The sequence below is a fragment of the Hipposideros armiger genome, unplaced genomic scaffold, assembly GCF_001890085.2.
Source record: "Hipposideros armiger isolate ML-2016 unplaced genomic scaffold, ASM189008v1 scaffold_572, whole genome shotgun sequence".
NCBI classification, from domain to species: Eukaryota; Metazoa; Chordata; class Mammalia; order Chiroptera; family Hipposideridae; genus Hipposideros; species Hipposideros armiger.
The window spans coordinates 973,280-989,695 of record NW_017731922.1 but is presented as its reverse complement, the minus strand read 5'-3'; the positions used below and the strand labels follow the sequence as shown (position 1 = coordinate 989,695).

The following is a 16,416-nucleotide window of genomic DNA, read 5'->3' as shown; positions in this document are numbered from 1 at the left end:
AAAAATCTTTAAAAAAAAAAAAAAAAGAAGTACCCTGGTTTGCACAATGACTTGCACAGCCGCCTGCTTACGCTAAGTATTTGTTCTGGCATCCCTGCCTGACCCCGGGCCCCAGACCCTGCTCCATCTGCCCCCCACCCCACCCCCGGGTCCTCTGCTTCCTCCTCATCACTCCTGCTCTAAGACCTGCAGTGGCTTCCTGTCCAGCTTTGTTCTATTTTTTTAAATTGAGGTGAAATTCACAGAATGCGAAATTAACCATTTTGAAGTGCACGATTCAGTGGTATTTAGTGCTCGACCCATGTTGCACAACCGCCATCGATACCAAGTTCTAAAACATTTCATCACCCCAGAAGAGCCCCCGAACCCATGAGCGACCACTCCTCATTCCTCCTCCCCCAGCCCCAGGAACCCCCAATCTGCTGTCTGCCTCTACAGATTTACCTTTTCTGGATATTTCATGTAAATGTCATTCTGGCTTCTCTCACTGAGCATGTTTTTGAGGTTCCTCCACATTGCAGCATGGGTTTGTACTTCTCCCCAAGGTTTTTTGGGCAGGGGTGTTCATGTTACCCTGCCACAGCACCCAGCCAGGAAGTCCCCACATAGGACTGGCCCGATGTGCCAGCTGATCGGGCCCTAAAGCCCACAGTCCAAGTCCCCCACTGTACAGAACAGAGGCCCACCAGGGGGTGGTGGCTTCACTATGGACCAAAGTGACAGAGTGGGGTCTGAGCCCCATGCCCCTGCCCCACCCCAGGCTGCTGCTTTGAGGACCTGGCCGTGTTTACGCGCCACTGGGCCTAGGGCATCAGAGGGTCAGGAAACAGGGAGGCCAAATGCCCCACATGGAGAGAGCCAGGCAAGGAGCTTCCTGGGGCCTCTTGGGGACTGCCCAGCTCCTGAATCACTTTAGGGGGGCGGGACCCACCAAGCTGAGTCATGCTGGGCCGGGCTGGGCAGGGCAGCTGGCCCAGGCAGGCCTGAGACAGATCCACTCTGGAAAGGGGCCCCACGGAGGGTCGGGGAGAACCAGGCAGCACCCATGGCCAGGAAGGGTCTCAGGACTCAGGCAGGGGGACAAAGCCACCCACCTGCCCTTTATTTGTATCTCTGTCAGAAGGTGACTAAGAACCCAAACTTTGGCTTGCCTTCGATTTGCTTGGTGACCCCAGGCCAATGCTCCTGTGTGTGCCTCAGTTTCCCCCTGTCAGGTGGGTATAACCTGCACTGCCTGCTTCATGGGGTCATGAGGAGGCTCAAGTGAGGACCAGATGAGAGAGAGGCTGTGGATGTGAGTGCTGGGGGCCATTCACCCCATTTCCTCCAAGGAAAGAAGTGGCCCCATGGCACAGATCCCAGGCTAAGAAAATGTCAAACGTCAGCCGGGCACTCAGTGGGTGAAAATGGTCCACAGAAGGCTCTGCCCTCAAGGCCTAGGGCCACTCACAGAGCAAAGCAGAGGGCTCAGGACCTCGGGTCAGGAGAAGGTTCTAGGCCTCTGAGGAATGAGTGGCAGGGGGTGCTGGGTGGAGGGCGTGCTGCAGGCCAGGCTGGGCATCCTGATGGTCGTTACTTCACTTATTCTTCACAGCGGCTGCCGGGGAGAGGACCAGCTGCTTCTCTGCTCGGGGGCCCTGAGCCACATGGCCCTCGCGGCCTCCCCAGTGTATTCGGTACTATTCCCACTGTCCAGATGAGGAAATTGGGGCACTAGGAGTCACAGAACTTTCCAGGTCTGTGTAACTCTGAGGCCCACACCACCACCCCTGCCCCCTGAGCTGCGGGTCCGCAGGCCTGACCTGAGCCACACAATCACTCATGAGGGCTGTGTCACCTCCCCTCTCTCAGCCTCCTTCTCGTCCTAGCATGGCACTGATAGCCTACCCCAGAAGTTTGCAGCTCTGAGGGCGGGCTTGGGCCACAGGATGCTCCCACCCCACCTCAGCCTTTCCACCCTCTGCCCAGTGCCAGAAGGTTCTCTCAGGGCCAACAGCCTCACTCTTTCCAGCCCCAGGGCCAATGTCCCAGCCCCCACTGGGCAGCAGTGCAGTTATAGGATCTGAGCCCCTCCCTGTCCCGAGGGGGGCGGGGAGAAGGGGAGGAGGCAGGACCTCCCATCCTAGTGATGCTTCACTCCTGGCTTTAGGGCCTCACCTCCTCCCCACCTTTGTGTCCCCATCTGTTAAAGTGCGGCTGAGCCAGTGGGTCTCTAGAGTATCCTTTGGTTCCCTACAGGTGACCCTCCTTATAGAAGGTGATAAAATTGCTGCCCAGAAACAGCACAAAGGGTTTTGCCCTTTCTCTGATCCCTCCATTCCCAGCTGTACCCAACCCTTGGGTCTTACCCCTGAAGCTACCACTGTCCCAGGGACTTGGTTTTTGTATTTTTTTGAACGACTCACAGCAATTCCTCATCATGACCTTTGTGAAGCCTCTTCATTATGAAAGTGTCCAACGTAAAAGACAACGGGTCTGGAAGGATCCACATCAGTGGGTCACCGGGGAGGGCTGGGGTGGGGCTGGGGTCACAAGGGGGTATGTGCTTTATCAAGCGAGCATGACGTTTTTACAGAGCGCACATGCAGACATTGCACAATCAAAAGTAAGTAAAACAAAATACAAATAACAGAAACTCAGATTCAAAAATAAAATAACGAAAAAGCAACAGTGCGCATAGTAAAAAGGGGCTCCCTCCCTGTCAGCCCAGGCCCCTCCCGCCGCAGCTGCCCGCTGCAAGGCTTTGCGATCAGACCCCACTCATTCAAACCCCGGGTGACGGTTCCTGGGTGAGGCTCAGTTCCCCCCAGTTCAAAGGGCTCCCTTGGGGGCCCAGGATCACCTGTGAGGTTCCCTTTGGGGGCACTGAACAGCCATCTGGGGACTGAGGAAGAGGCCTGACACCCTCCACGCTCCTCAGTCCCTGTCACAGCCAGTGAACAAGCGCTGCTGCCACCAAGGAGCTGTCGCTTGCCTCCTGCTGCCCTGCGGGGGCCACACTCCACCCACGGAGATACCGGGCCCTTCGCCCAGTGTGCCAGGCGCCCCGGGCGGGTGCTTCTTGTACACTGCCTCCTCTGACATCCTCTCCTTACCCATGACCCAAGGAACGGCCTCAGTCCCTTGTCCCTGAGCTCAAGTCCTGCTCCTCCTGCTGTCCATCCTAGAGCACCTGGTATCAAGTACCACCACGCCTTGGCAGGCCAGGCGGAGAGGCTCCCAGCCAAGAACAGGCGGCCGGCGTCTGCCAGACCGACCTCAGCACTCAGCAGTGTGTACACTGGAAGCCCCACGACCCTTCCCACCTGGGTTCTGAGATCCTTTGCAGGGAAGGGAGGGGACAGACAGGTCCCACACCAGGCTCCCGTCCAGGCTACAGCTCACCTGAGCACTGACTGGACTGGGAAGTAGGGACCCCGTTCTAAAGCCCGTTGGGGCCTCACCTGACTTTGGGCAAATAACCTCCCCAACCTGGCCTGAGTTTCCTCCCCTAGAAACGAGGTGTTTCAAGTGGATCAGGAGGCCGAGATCTCCCCGGCATTTTATGATCCTCAAGGTACTCTGCGGGGCCACTCCCACCCTCCCCTGCCTCGACTTGCTCCTCATCATCAGGAACGGGCAAGGGAGGAGGTTTCGGCCCGGCCCCACCCCGCCCCACCCCGCCCGGCGGCTCCGCTTCCCGCGGGGCCGAGCAGCCTGGCGCGGAGGGGCAGAGCGGAGGTGGGACGAGGCAGGGCAGGGCTGCCCAAGTCCCCGCCACCCCTCCCCCTGCACGTCTTCCCCTTTCCGACGGGAACCCCGCTGCGCAGGAACCCCCCCCTTCCTACCCCCCCGACCTCGGAGGTCGGGGCCGGGGCAGTCCGCCGCCCACTCCAGCTGACCCGACAGCCCAGTGCAGCCCCGCGCCCTCCCCTCGCCCTGCGGCTCTGACCTGCCACCTCCGGCCTCAGTTTCCCCTAGGGCCCCGCGCCGGCGGGCAGGCCCTGTCGGCGGTTCCACCCGCGCGGAGGCCCTTGCTTGCTGCCCGCTCGGCACCCCGTCCCCACTCACCAGCAAAGAGGACTTGTTCCGGGAAGGGCGCTGCGCGACGGGAGGCTGCAGCCCAGCCCCGCCCCGCCCCGGCAGCAAAGCCCCGCCCGGCCCCCGCCCAGGCCACGGCCCCGCCCCGCTTGGCTGGAAGCCCGGGCCGCGACCCACGCTGGCTTGCCGGCGGCGGGACGGGGAGCTCGCTCTGCTGCTTCGCGCCGCCAGCGAGCCGGTCTCGCCGCCGCTTCTCCTCCCCTGTGCGCAGGGCATACGGACGCCGCGTTCCAGCTGTGCCCGCAGACAGGTTGCTTCTCTTCTTGAGCCTCACTTTTCCCATCTGTAAGATGGGGGACAGAGAGGGAGCTCAGGAGGGGAATTACGTGATGGCAAAGCCCTGAACATCCTCCTACACAACAGCCTGGCCCCCCATCTCCGGAGGAGCACCCTAGTTCCTTTAGCTGTTGCACCAGGGCACCAAGGCAAAACTGCACTCTACCTTGGCTCTGCCACTCTGTGGCTGGTTCTTCTGCCTCCATCTTCTCATCTGTAAAATGGGCACATCATCGTGGGCGTAATGAGGATGCCCCATGGTAATGCAGGCAGGGCGCCCTGCAGCTGGGTGACGCTCAGTGAGCGGAGGCTGGAGGCTGCAATCATTACAGCCTAGAGGTGGCCTCCTGTTTACCAGGGTCACCCACATGGGACTGGTGTGTCCAGCCCCAGGCCTTAAGCACCTCACCTCCCTGTTTACTTGCTGCTTTATTACTGCAGCCTAGGGCCTGTCCTGGCCACCTTCGGAGGACTTGGTCTGGCAGGGCCCTCAGCTTACAGGAGCCATAACTGCCCAAACTGGTCCTCTGGGGGCCAAGGTGAACTGCAACTACTTTTCCCCAGGCAGAGTGGCCTGGAGCCTCCTGACTTCCCTAGGCCCTGGCATGTTTGCCTCCGTGGGCCCCTTCCACCTTTAACTGCATTGGTATAAGGACAAGTATAATCCAGGCTGGACTCTATCCATCTTTTCCTTCTGATTTTAAAAGAAATTAAAACATTTTCCCCGGTGCCTCTGTTCCTAATGAAAGCGGTCTGGCCACGCCTCCCTGGAGAAGCCAGCCCTCACCTTCTACCTGTAAGGAGGTGCCCATGGCTTTGGCTGAGTGGCACACTTGACTCCCCCCAGAAGACACGTGGGGAAGAAGCAATTCCATTTCCATCCGGCCTCCCCCGTGCTGTACACAGGACTCCAGGCCCCCAGGGGCACCCTGGGAGGCAGAGATTGCTGTCCCCAAATACTTGCTATATGCCAGGGCCAACGAGAGGAGCTGAGCACAAACACTCAAGGCTCTGCCCTCCTGAAGTTCACCCCCATTCAGAGGCGAGACCCTGCTGGAGACCCTACCGCTCAGAGTGGGAGTTGCTGCTCTAGGGACTCACTCCACAGGTCTGGGTGCCGATGTGGGTGCCCCATCCCTCTCTCTGCCTGCACACCTCCTATGACTTCTGCCTCCTTCCTGGGACCCATCGCCCCCACCTGGGCGGCAGTGACTGTCCCTCCTCCGGGCAGCAGCCACAGGCCTTAGCTGGCCCCAAGGTCCCCTCTTGTCCCTTCCGTGCCCTGCTTCTGCTCAGGACCCTCCATGGCTTCCACTGCCTTAGGATCCAGTCCAAGCCTTGTACCTGTGGGGTCAAGCCGACAACCCCACCCTTGCTCAACTCTGTGCCTTTTCACATACTGTTCCCCCTGCCTAGCACACCATTCACCCCCATCCTGGGTATCTCCATGTGTCCAAGTCTGACTGCTCTCCAGTGTCACTCCAGGAAGCTCTTCTATAACCCCAACTCTGTGCCACCCCCACTCTAAGTGGGCAGTGACCTCTAAACTCCACAGCACTGAGCATGGGAGCCTCGCGTGCATTTGGCATGTGCCAACCTAGAGAAACATATATATTGAGCGTGTGGGGGCCCAGCTCTGGTCTGAACCCTGGAGAATACAACACAAGCAAATCGAGTCCCTAGCCTCAGTCCATCTGGGGAAGAGGCAGGGAAAACACCCTCCCAATCCCCAGATTGACCCCACCTCACATGCTCAGAGAGGTCAAAGGGCAGCACCCTGGCTGGAGAGAGTGGGCATGAGGCCAGACCAGGTAAAACTAAACTGAGCCTTTGGGGCACACACTGGCCTCAGCCTCCCTGAGCATTGACGAGAAGAGCCCTAGCTGGGACAGTCGGAGGAGGGCAAGGTTGGGGGTGAGGCATGTCTGGCAGGGCTGTTTCAGGGGCACTCGGCAGGAAATGGTCTGCGACGTGAATTCTGCCCTTCTTCCTTCTGAGCTCAGGCCATCTTGCATCTGTGTTCAGACCTCAGGAGTAGGGGGGACACTTCTGTGAGGTGGAACCAGTGTCCTCAGCTAAGCCAGGCAGCAGGCAATGGAGGGGAGAACAGGATCTCATCAGCCTGCGATCAAGACAGGCCATGTGTGGACAAGAATCTGGTCTGGGCTCACCAGGGATTCAGTTCTTAAACAGGCAGCACAGTGACAGCTGGCGTCTTGGGGATGACAGCCCTCAGTACATCCCTGGAGTCACGCTGCTCCCAACTGGACTGGCTGCTCGCACGTCTGTGCACACATCATCCTGGGTCCCTCTTCACCACCATCCAGGGGATGCCCTTGACCCCTCTGCTGGCTAGTTCATTTCCTGGATGACACCTTGATACCTTTCTTGGTCGTCGTCCCCCCCACGCCGTGTTTGTGATGAGCCCGTTCTCCAGTTCTTGAGAAAGATTGCACAGAAGCTATCATTTTGAAATCTTGCTTTCTCCCCCGTGGTTGATTGATGCTTGGCTGAGTGAGAATTCAAAGTTGGAGACATCTGTCCCTTGGCATCCTGAAGACATGGTCTTCCAGCTGCCACAGCGCTGATGAGCAGGCTGAAGCTATTCTGTGTTTTGAGCCTTTGTAGTTTGTTCTTCCTGGAGAATTTTAAGATGTTTGTCCCCAGAGTCCTGAAATTTCACACTGATATTTCTCTAAGGGGGTCTAATTTCATCCATTGTACCAGCACTCAGGGTCCTTCCATACAGGAAACTCATATCCTTCATTGTCCAAAAATTAAAAACATTTTTTTTTGGTTTTTACAGTTTATTGGGGTGACAATGGTGAGTAAAGTTACACAGGTTTCAGGTGTACAATTCTGTAATACATCATCTACATATCACAATGTGTGTTCACCACCCAGAGTAAGTTCTCCTTCTATCACCATATATTTGATCCCCTTTACCCTCATCTACCACCTCCCTCCCCGGTTACCCTCTGGTAACCACTCAACTATTGTCTGTGTCTAAGAGGCTTTGTTTCTTTATTTGTTTGTCTTGTTCCTTTGTTGCTTTCAGTTTTATATCCCACATATCAGTGAAATCATATGGCTCTCGACTTTTTCTGTCTGACTTATTTCACTTAACAAAAACATTTTTTTATGATTGCCTTCCCTCGATTTTCTCACTTCTCTTTCCAGAAGCCCTGTTACTCAGAATCCTGGGCCTCCTGGGCTGGTCTTCTAACTTCCTTTTCTCTCCTTCTCATGTTCCTTTTCTCTCCTTCTCATGTTCCTTTTCTCTCCTCCTCATGTTTTGCCTTTTTGCTTTACCTTCTGTGAGGTTTTTCTCAACTTTCTCTTCCTGGCTTTCTATTGAGTTTTTCAATTCTGCTATCCTATTTTTCATTTCCAGGGGTTATTTTTTGTTTCATATAATATATATACTTTCTGTTCCTTTTTCATGGATGCAGCATCTTCTTCTCTTCTCAATTATCAGTGTTAGTTTTCTTTAGTCTCTGAATCCTATGCAGTTTTGTTTGTTGGTTGGTTGGTTTGTTTCTGCTTGTAGGAGGCTTTCCTCGGATGCCTGGGGAATCTTTGGCCGGCTGCTCATGATTAGAAGAAAAGGAAGAAAATAAGTCTGTGGATGCTATTTGTTGGTTTAGCTTCACTGTAAGTTGAACTTGATGGGCCACTTGGCTGGGAACTTCCTAAACTGTCACTATCTTTAGGATTTTCCTCTTGGACTAGTCAGATTCCCCAAGGTCCTCTAGTCCCTTACCTGGAGGGTCAGGGTCAAGCTCTGGTTTTCTGGGAGCTCAGTAGGGAGACTGGAGGAAGTCTCTGCATTCAGCATTCAGTATCCATCTGTTTTGGCAGCGTACCCATAGTCACCACTGTCTCTGGGCTGTGCAGCCCTTTCCAAAGCTAAACCACAGAAGTTTGCCAGAATGGGGGAGGGGCATCACCCAGTGGCTGGAGGAAGGGAGGGGATCTAAAGATCTAACTGTCCCTTAAAGGCACCTTCAACTATTCTGGTTCTCTTTATTTTAGCTCTCTTGCACCCTTAGATCTAGAAGAAGCTAATGCTGCCAGTTCCTAAGATTTTGAGGATTCTGTTGTATGAATAAGAGTTGGTTCTCAGCTTTCCCCAGTGCTGGGAGGCATCTGGCTGTCTGGGGTCTGTTAAGTCAAGTAATACTGGTCTACCTGCTTTCCAGCTTCCAGAGGTTCTGTTGCTGGGGCCCCCTTTCCTGTTCTCCCTGTCCTGGTGGATTTATGTCTTTAAAAGACCCCTTTACTGTGGATTTACAGGCTCCTAGAGGCAGTGTGTGCTCCATTCATGTCTTAACCTGAACACTCCATATTTTTTATGACCACGGCATTGTATAGATTTGTCATAATTCATTTAACTAATCTCCTCTAGTTGGACATGCAGTTTATTTCCACTTTTTCCTTGTCAAAAGCAAGGTTGCTATGATGTCCTGACAGTTAGGTTTTTACTCGTTTAATTCTTATGACAAGCTCACTGAAGTAGATCTGCTGATGTGATTCTACCTCGATCTTTCTCATTATGAGGTGTGTAGTGAGAGAAAGCGAGAAAGTGTGTGTGTGTGTGTGTGTGTGTGTGTGTGTGTGTGTGTGTGTGTGTGTGTCCCGGCTCCTTAGAAGAAGCTGACAGNTGTGTGTGTGTGTGTGTGTCCCGGCTCCTTAGAAGAAGCTGACAGGAAATGAGGGAGGGGCAGAGGGGAAGGGGGTGTGGTTAGGGGTGAAGTCAGTTAGACTTTAACCCAGCCTCACACCTCTGCTCAGAAGACGGAGAACCCCAATTCCTAACCCTTCTGTCACTAAACCACCTGTCAACTCAATCTTAGAGCCTTAGTCTATTTACCCATAAGGATAATAGTAGCACCTGTCCACCATAGTGTTGCTGCGAGGAATTAAATAAGTTAATGTCTGAAAGATATCCAGGGCTTTGTTCAACGGAACAGATATTTAGTGGGTGTTTATTATGCACTGTGCATCGTGTCTTGTTTGTAGAAAACATAAAAAAGAGTGCTGTTATCTTGCTTACCACCCAGGAAGAAGGACTGTGGAAGCGTTTCAAGCACTTTTCACGTGCTAGACATAAAGAGTGAATATTACATTGCGTAGTTTATTCAATACATATTTTTGAGGGCTCATTGTGGTGCGGTGTCGTGTCTTATTCTTTCCTGTGGAGGTTTAAGAAACCGCAAGGGTCACTCTGGGGTCCCTGCATGCAGCAATGAAAGAGCTCGGAGCTGGGACGGATCCTAACGGCGGAACCTTTCTTCCCACCCCCGGGTGCCTGGGCCCGCCCGGAAGGAAATGCGTCAAGGACCGCGCCGCCGCAGTCGGGCCTCGGTCGCCCCGGTAACGCGCGTGGGTCAGGGTCCCCAGCATGAGCGTCCGGGTCGCGCAGGCAGTGAGGGCCTGGAGCTGGGGCGCGAAGTGCTGCTCCCGCTCCTCAAGCTTCCGAGGGCGTCCGCCGGGCGCAGTGGACGTGACGGAGCTGCTGCGAGATGCGACAGCAAAGGAGGAAGGGCCTCGGGAGGCGGCGGCCCGGCGGCTGCCGAGTCAGTGCTCAGTGCTGCTCTTCCCGGGCCAGGGCAGCCAGGTGGTGGGCATGGGCGGCGATCTGCTCCGCTACCCGCGCGTCCGCGAGCTCTACGCCGCAGCCCGCCGCGTGCTGGGCTATGACCTGCTGGAGCTGAGCCTGCACGGGCCGCAGGAGGACCTGGACCGCACCGTGCACTGCCAGCCCGCTGTCTTCGTGGCTTCGCTGGCCGCCGTGGAGAAACTGCATCACCTGCAGCCCGCGGTGAGGCCCGAGGACCCGTAGCAGGCCGGGGTAGACGGGATCTGCCCGCGGCTCCTGCCCGCCAGGCCGGAGTACTCTCGTGCCTGACTCTTTGCGCTGATTCTTACCGAGTTACCGCTCTGTGTCAGGCACCAGGCGCTAGGCTGACAGCCATAAACAAAACAAGGGTCACTGCCCTAGAGGAGGGAGACAGATAATAAAGAATCAATGCAGTATGTAAATTACATAGTACGTTAAAGATGAGAAGTGTTGTAGAAAGGAAAACAGAGCAGGGGAAGGGGCCGAGGAGTCAAGGACCGGGGAGCGATTTTAATGATCCTTAATAATTTAATGAATTACTAAATGATTTCAGAAGGATTAAATATCCTTAAGTGGAAGATCATTGAGAAGATGCTATCTGAGACTCACTTCACTTGAAGGTGTGAATCGATTGCTATTATTATTTAATATCAAGACAGAGTTCAGCTAATACTTTAAACCCTTTACTCCATTTCACCCTCACAACCACCTTGTGAGGTAAATACTGTTATTTTGTGGATGAGGAAAGGAGACTCAGAGATACTAGAGGAAGTAGTTCAGTGCTCCTTTGGAGTTGTGATAATAACATTCATTGAGTGCTTACCCTGGGCCAGGTCTGTGCTAAGTGCTTTAGAGACAGTTTTTATAGAATCCTCTCAGCAGCCCTGTGAGGTAGGTCCTGCCCTTTCCCCATGTCACAGATGAGATAACTGAGGCTCAGAGAGGTTAGGGTCAAGTCCAACTCTCTGTGGCTCTGAAAGTCATACTTTTAGCTTCTATGCTTAGCTCCCTCTGGCTCCTCATGGGCCAGAGAGGCGGCTCCAGGGCAGAGCTAGAGAACCCAGGGGTCTGAGTTGGAGTCAACAGCTTTATCTCGAGTCAGCCAGGAAAGTTCCTCATCAGTCCAGGGGCTGGATCAGCAATTGTCAAGGCCACTTCTGTGTGTCCCCTTCTAGCTGGAACACCAGGCCAGTCGAACCTGTCTCCCTGAATCATTGAACACTGAGCCGCTGCCAGCTCTCAAGTGCAGAGCCCCAGACTGAGCTCCCTGGGAACATGGCCTCACGTTCTGCATCTGTCACCACAGGTTATTGAGAACTGTGTTGCTGCTGCTGGATTCAGTGTGGGAGAATTTGCAGCCCTAGTGTTTGCCGGAGCCATGGAGTTTACGGAAGGTACACAGAAAGGGGTTTGGTTTGTTTTGCACAGTGGTGTTGACTTGCTGGGCTCATTGGGGATAAGGGACACTGCCAAAAATAATTCTGGGCCCACTCAGGGGTGATAGAGAAGGGAGCATGTGGATGGGTTGACGTTGGAACCCGAGGACCAGACCTCGCCCTGATTCCCTTTTAAGCCTCGAGGGTCCATCAGGGGTTTCTTTTCGTAATCTCATGAAGCCTGCTTGCTTGCCCGTCTTTCCACTGTGCTGTGCGTTCTTAGTCCACTCACACGCCTTCAGTGCCTGTCACCTGGTAGATGCTCGATAGATATTCACTGAATGAAAAAGAGGAAATGAATATCAGTTTCACTTCTTAAGAGTTTGGCTTATAGTTCAAAGTTAAACATTTTTGCTTATAGTTAAATACAGGCAAAGGACTTGAATAGACATTTCTCCAGAGAAGATACACAAATGGCCAATAAGCACATGGAAAGATGTTCACCATCACTAATCATTAGGGAAATGCTAATCAAAACCACCATGAGATATCACTTCACACCCACTATGGTGGCTTTAGTTTAAAACAACAACAACAACAAAAAAAGGAAAATAATAAGTGTTGGCAAGAATGTGGAAAAATAGGAACCTCACACACTGCTGGTGAGAATGTTAAATGGTGCGGCCTCTGTGGACACTGGTGGTTCCTTGAAAAGTGAAATGTAGAATTACCACATGAGCCAAAAGCTGTACTTGGAGGCATATACCTAAGATGAAAACATAAGCCCACATGGAAAGACTTGTACACAAATGTTTATAACAGCATTATTCCTAATAACCAAAAGATGGGAGCAGTCCAGATGTCCATCATCGGATGAATGAATGAATAAATGTACATCTAGGTAATGGAATATATTATTCAGGAATGAAGTCCTGACACACACTGCAACATGATGAACCCCCAAAACATGCTCGGTGAAAGAAGCCAGACACAGAGATTACATATTGTGTGATCTCTTTTATAGGAAATGTCCAGAATATGCAAATCCATATAGAGACAACAGAGTAGTGGTTACTGGGGGTGGAGGGAAGGATAAACAGGGAGTGATTGCACTTAGGGGGTCTGGGGTGTTTTATGGCGGAAAGTTTAAAACTTAGAGCTGGTGGTTGCACATCGTGAATACAACAAATGCCACCGAATTGTACTCTTGAAACTGGTTATATTTTATGTGAATTTCACCTCAGTGTTTAAAAAAAAACAAAATTAGAGCACTATTAAGGAAATGAAAAAAGTTTCATATTTCCACATCCTAATAAAACTATTTTATACCCATGGTTTTATGTGTAAATAATTCTCAGAATTATAGCATGTGTACATTCTATGTTCGGTTTTTCCGCTTGACGTGTTGCATAGTTATTGACTGACTGCCTGCATGGGAGGATTTCCACATGCTATCTCCACATTCCTGTGTGTTCTGCTTCCCACCACAGGCTTTTAATGTGTTTGCTGCACAGTTCTATTCATGTAAGGTGGCTAAGAGTCCAGTACAAACACACGTATAAATGTACCGAGTGAGTGGAGATGCGTTTGAGAGAAAGGTGCAGGATTTGTTCCTCAGACCTTGTCTGTTGTCCCGTCAAACCCCAGGACTGGTCCCCTAACCTCTCCTTGGTCTGGTCATCCCCTTCCCAGGGAGCAGACCCAAGCCCAGGATGGTGGGCGTCCAGTAGTTCGGGCCATCCTTATGTCATGACCAGTGGCACTGCCTACCTGGGTACAGCCCTGTCTCTCACCTTGCACTTGAGCCACGCGGAACGCAGCAGGAGCCCTGCGTCTTAGCTCGCCTGCCTTGGCGGTGTCAGGCTCTCCAGCTCGAAGGGAGGGCAGTAATGCTTGATTTATAATTATGTGTTACTGAAATGCATGTAATTGTTTATAGTTTGTACATCATTCCAAATACTGATGGCTCTTATTTTCCCTGTTCAGCATGATTTCTCTTAATTAATATAACTCCCACTTTTCACAGCAATCTAAACAGATTAGATTCTGTTATCCTCATTTTGCTAACTAAAAATTTGACCTGGAGGGAGGTCATGACTTGCCCAGAGCAGTGTAGCCCAAAAGTCTGTTCCTTGTCACCCTACTCCAGGGTTTCTCAACAACGGTGCTATTGACATTTTGGACCAGCGAATTCTTTGTTTTGGGGGTGCTTTGCATGTTGAGTAGCATCCCTGGCCTCTACCCACCAGATGCTAGTCTAGCACACACCCCCCACCCCAGTTGTGGCAATCAAGAAATATCTCCAGACACTGTCTTTGGGGTAAAATCACCCCTGGTCCAGTCCAAGCCATCTTAAGGCAGGCAGGAAGCTCCGTGGGTTAATTAGTGTTGTGCCAAGGACAGCACCCTGCGTTCTGGTGGCATGTCTCTATGTGGTAGGCACAGCAGAGCTCTGGCCGTGTGGCCTGGTGACGAGTGCCAGTGCCTGTGTCTCCAGCACGCAGCGTGGGACTGTGCTGTGTCTTTCAGGTCTGGGCGTTCCTCCTTCCATGTCCTGATTTTTCCAAATGCACTTCTCTCTGCATAGGTTTGTATGCAGTGAAAATCCGAGCCGAGGCCATGCAGGAAGCCTCGGATGCCGTCCCCAGTGGGATGCTGTCCGTCCTCGGCCAGCCTCAGTCCGAGTTCACCCTCGCCTGTTTGGAAGCCCGGGAACACTGCGAGGCTTTGGGCATCGAGAACCCTGTGTGCGAGGTGGCCAACTACCTCTTTCCGGATGGCAGGGTGATCGCAGGACACCTGGAGGTTGGTGCTGACGGGCCCCGGTCCTATAGAAGGTTGGAACTTCCACACCCGTGAGCCCACAGTGGTGTAATGGGTGTTCTGCGGAGCCGTAGTCTTCGGGGAGCGTGTGGTGGAGTGAGCACTGCAGAGGGAGGCAGGAGGCTGGGGTGCGGCGCCCACTTCACCACGTGCAGGCTGGAACCTTGGGCAAATCGCCCAGCCCACCTGAACCAGATGATCGCCAGGGCCTTCCTGATCCCGCTGCTTCCTCGGAGAGAGCAGAGCCGTTTCCTAGGGGGTGGTTCCCCCTGCTCTGCTTAGCTGTCTGTTTTCGCACTGAGTTAACTTCCTCTCCTTCTGGCCTCCCTCCCATTCGCCGCGTCCCCAGACGTCATTTCTTCAGCAGCTCGTATGTAACAAGGACGGAGGGCACATGTAACTGACAAGCCCGGGCTCCTGCCATCCAGGGAAGGCCGGCGGTGAGCCAAGGAGACCAGGTTTCGGGGCACAGTAAAGGTGGACCTGAGGATGTGGCACCAAGAGGCGGGGCGTCCCCAGCAGAGAGGCAGGGAGTGCCCGATGGAAAGGGCGGCTCACCCCGTCCGCACAGCCAGTGCTGTGCTCTGGAAGGAGTCCTCATGTTTTAAACATGAGGAAGCCGAGGCAGAGAGAGGCAGGTGCTACGACAGGGGAACTCAAGTCTGTCTCCCTCTGGAGTGCCTGTCTCCTCCGCTCCGCCGCGCTCAGCCCATCCTCCCTTTAGGCCGCGCCGGCATGCCAGGTGTCTACGAATCTCCTCGGAATGAGTGAGAACCAACAGGTCCCGCCTGTGACAGTTCCAGTGATGGGAGGGTCAGTTACAGTGGCCCCCAAGTTAATCATGGCGCTGGCTGCTCGTTCCCAGTAACAGCTTTGGATTAAAGCCCAGAGGTGGACCAGGAGAGCCCCCAGCCAGGGCAGGAATCGCCCTCTCAGGCTCTCAGACAGGTGGGCAGCCGGTCCGGGCGAGGAGTCCCAGGTTCCCAGGTTTGGCCTTTTAGTGCTGTTAGAAGTGCCACAGCGAAGCGCTCAGGTGAGGGTAGGGGTCCCCCTGAGCAGGGGAGCCCCATTTCTACAACTGATATGAAAAAGACTCCTTGGTCCCTGCTAGACCCATGCCTGAGCTGAGGGCCAGAGGAGCCTGCTGGACCTGCGGCAGTGGCCAACCTGGGGTTGAGTGGGCTGAGTCCAGAGACTACATGGGAGCATCTCGAGACCTGAAATGATGCAGAAGTGCCACCGAGGAGCCATCCACGTAGAGGCCGGCGGCCACGCCAGTCCCAGCATGGTGGGGAGGGCCTGGGCTGTGGGGCCCAGGAGGCCTCTGTGCAGAGGCTGCTGGGGCATGTCGCTCAGTGAGATGGGGATAGATGGGGGGGTCATGGATGTGAGGGAGGCACCAGGCCCGTCAGGATGGGCTAGACTGCCGCACCGACAGCCAGACCCCTCAATGGTCCCACAGGCATGGTTCACGAGCGAGGTCCCGTTCCTGGTAGGGTTCGCTATGCTGGGTTCGGCTCCACTTCGCTTTTGCCCCAAGGCTCAGGCTGGAGCAGCCCCCATGTGGAACCCTGAGACTCAGGGCCAAGGAGAGCGAGACGGGAGGCACCACGGCTGTACTGGCCATGCCTGGGCGGGCAGGATGCACTCCACCTGCCGGGAGGAGCTCCCTGAGATGGCGGACCAGCGCCATGCCACAGAAAGTGATCCCTCCTGTCCTGTGGGGACACAGATAGCTACCCTGTAATATTTTCTTCCAGTGGACATGGATGGGCTTAGCATGTTAAGATAATAATTGCTAACCCTTATATAGCACTTGTATGCTAAGCTTAGTTCTCTGTACCATAGCTTTATAACTATTGTTAGCCCCATTTTATAGATGAGGAAACTGAGGCCCAAGAGGTAAAGTAAAATTGCCCGAGGTTGTGCTGCTGCTATGACCTTTTTAAGGCTCAAGTATTCCAGGGAGCAGCTGGCCCAGCCTCTGAGGAGGCCTGGACGGTGTCAGGTTCCAGGGACATGGCAGGCAGTTTAGGGCACTGGAAGCCCTTGAGCAGATTCCAGTGGTTGCAGGCACCAGGTCTCTTAAGAGTATCTACTATTGGGCCGGCCGAGTGGCGCGTTGGTTAACAGCTGGCTTGGGACACCAGGGGGCCCCAGTTCGGATCCCACATATGAGGGCCAGTGACACTGCCCTCTACAGCTAAGATGCTGAACAACAGCTCAACCTGGAGCTGG

The 16,416-nt window shown here is 53.9% G+C and overlaps 2 protein-coding genes across 3 annotated transcripts in view; one reads left to right on the top strand and one right to left on the bottom strand.

The window, feature by feature from the left end:
* Nucleotides 1-4,109, bottom strand: part of TSPO (translocator protein) — a 12,253-nt gene extending 8,144 nt beyond the window's left edge. The window contains exon 1 of one of the 2 annotated variants that reach the window (XM_019623981.1): nucleotides 4,051-4,109. The gene's annotated coding sequence lies outside the window, so the exon portion shown is untranslated. The other variant, XM_019623982.1, reaches the window with a different exon arrangement.
* Nucleotides 4,110-9,710: 5,601 nt separating this feature from the next.
* The window catches only part of MCAT (malonyl-CoA-acyl carrier protein transacylase), a 15,555-nt gene continuing 8,849 nt past the window's right edge, over nucleotides 9,711-16,416 (top strand). Inside the window, exons 1-3 of the mRNA XM_019624012.1 lie at nucleotides 9,711-10,180; nucleotides 11,286-11,373; nucleotides 13,943-14,160. Of these exons, the coding sequence (XP_019479557.1) occupies nucleotides 9,761-10,180; nucleotides 11,286-11,373; nucleotides 13,943-14,160 (726 nt within the window). The 5' untranslated portion in view covers nucleotides 9,711-9,760. The remainder of the gene's footprint in view (nucleotides 10,181-11,285; nucleotides 11,374-13,942; nucleotides 14,161-16,416) is intronic.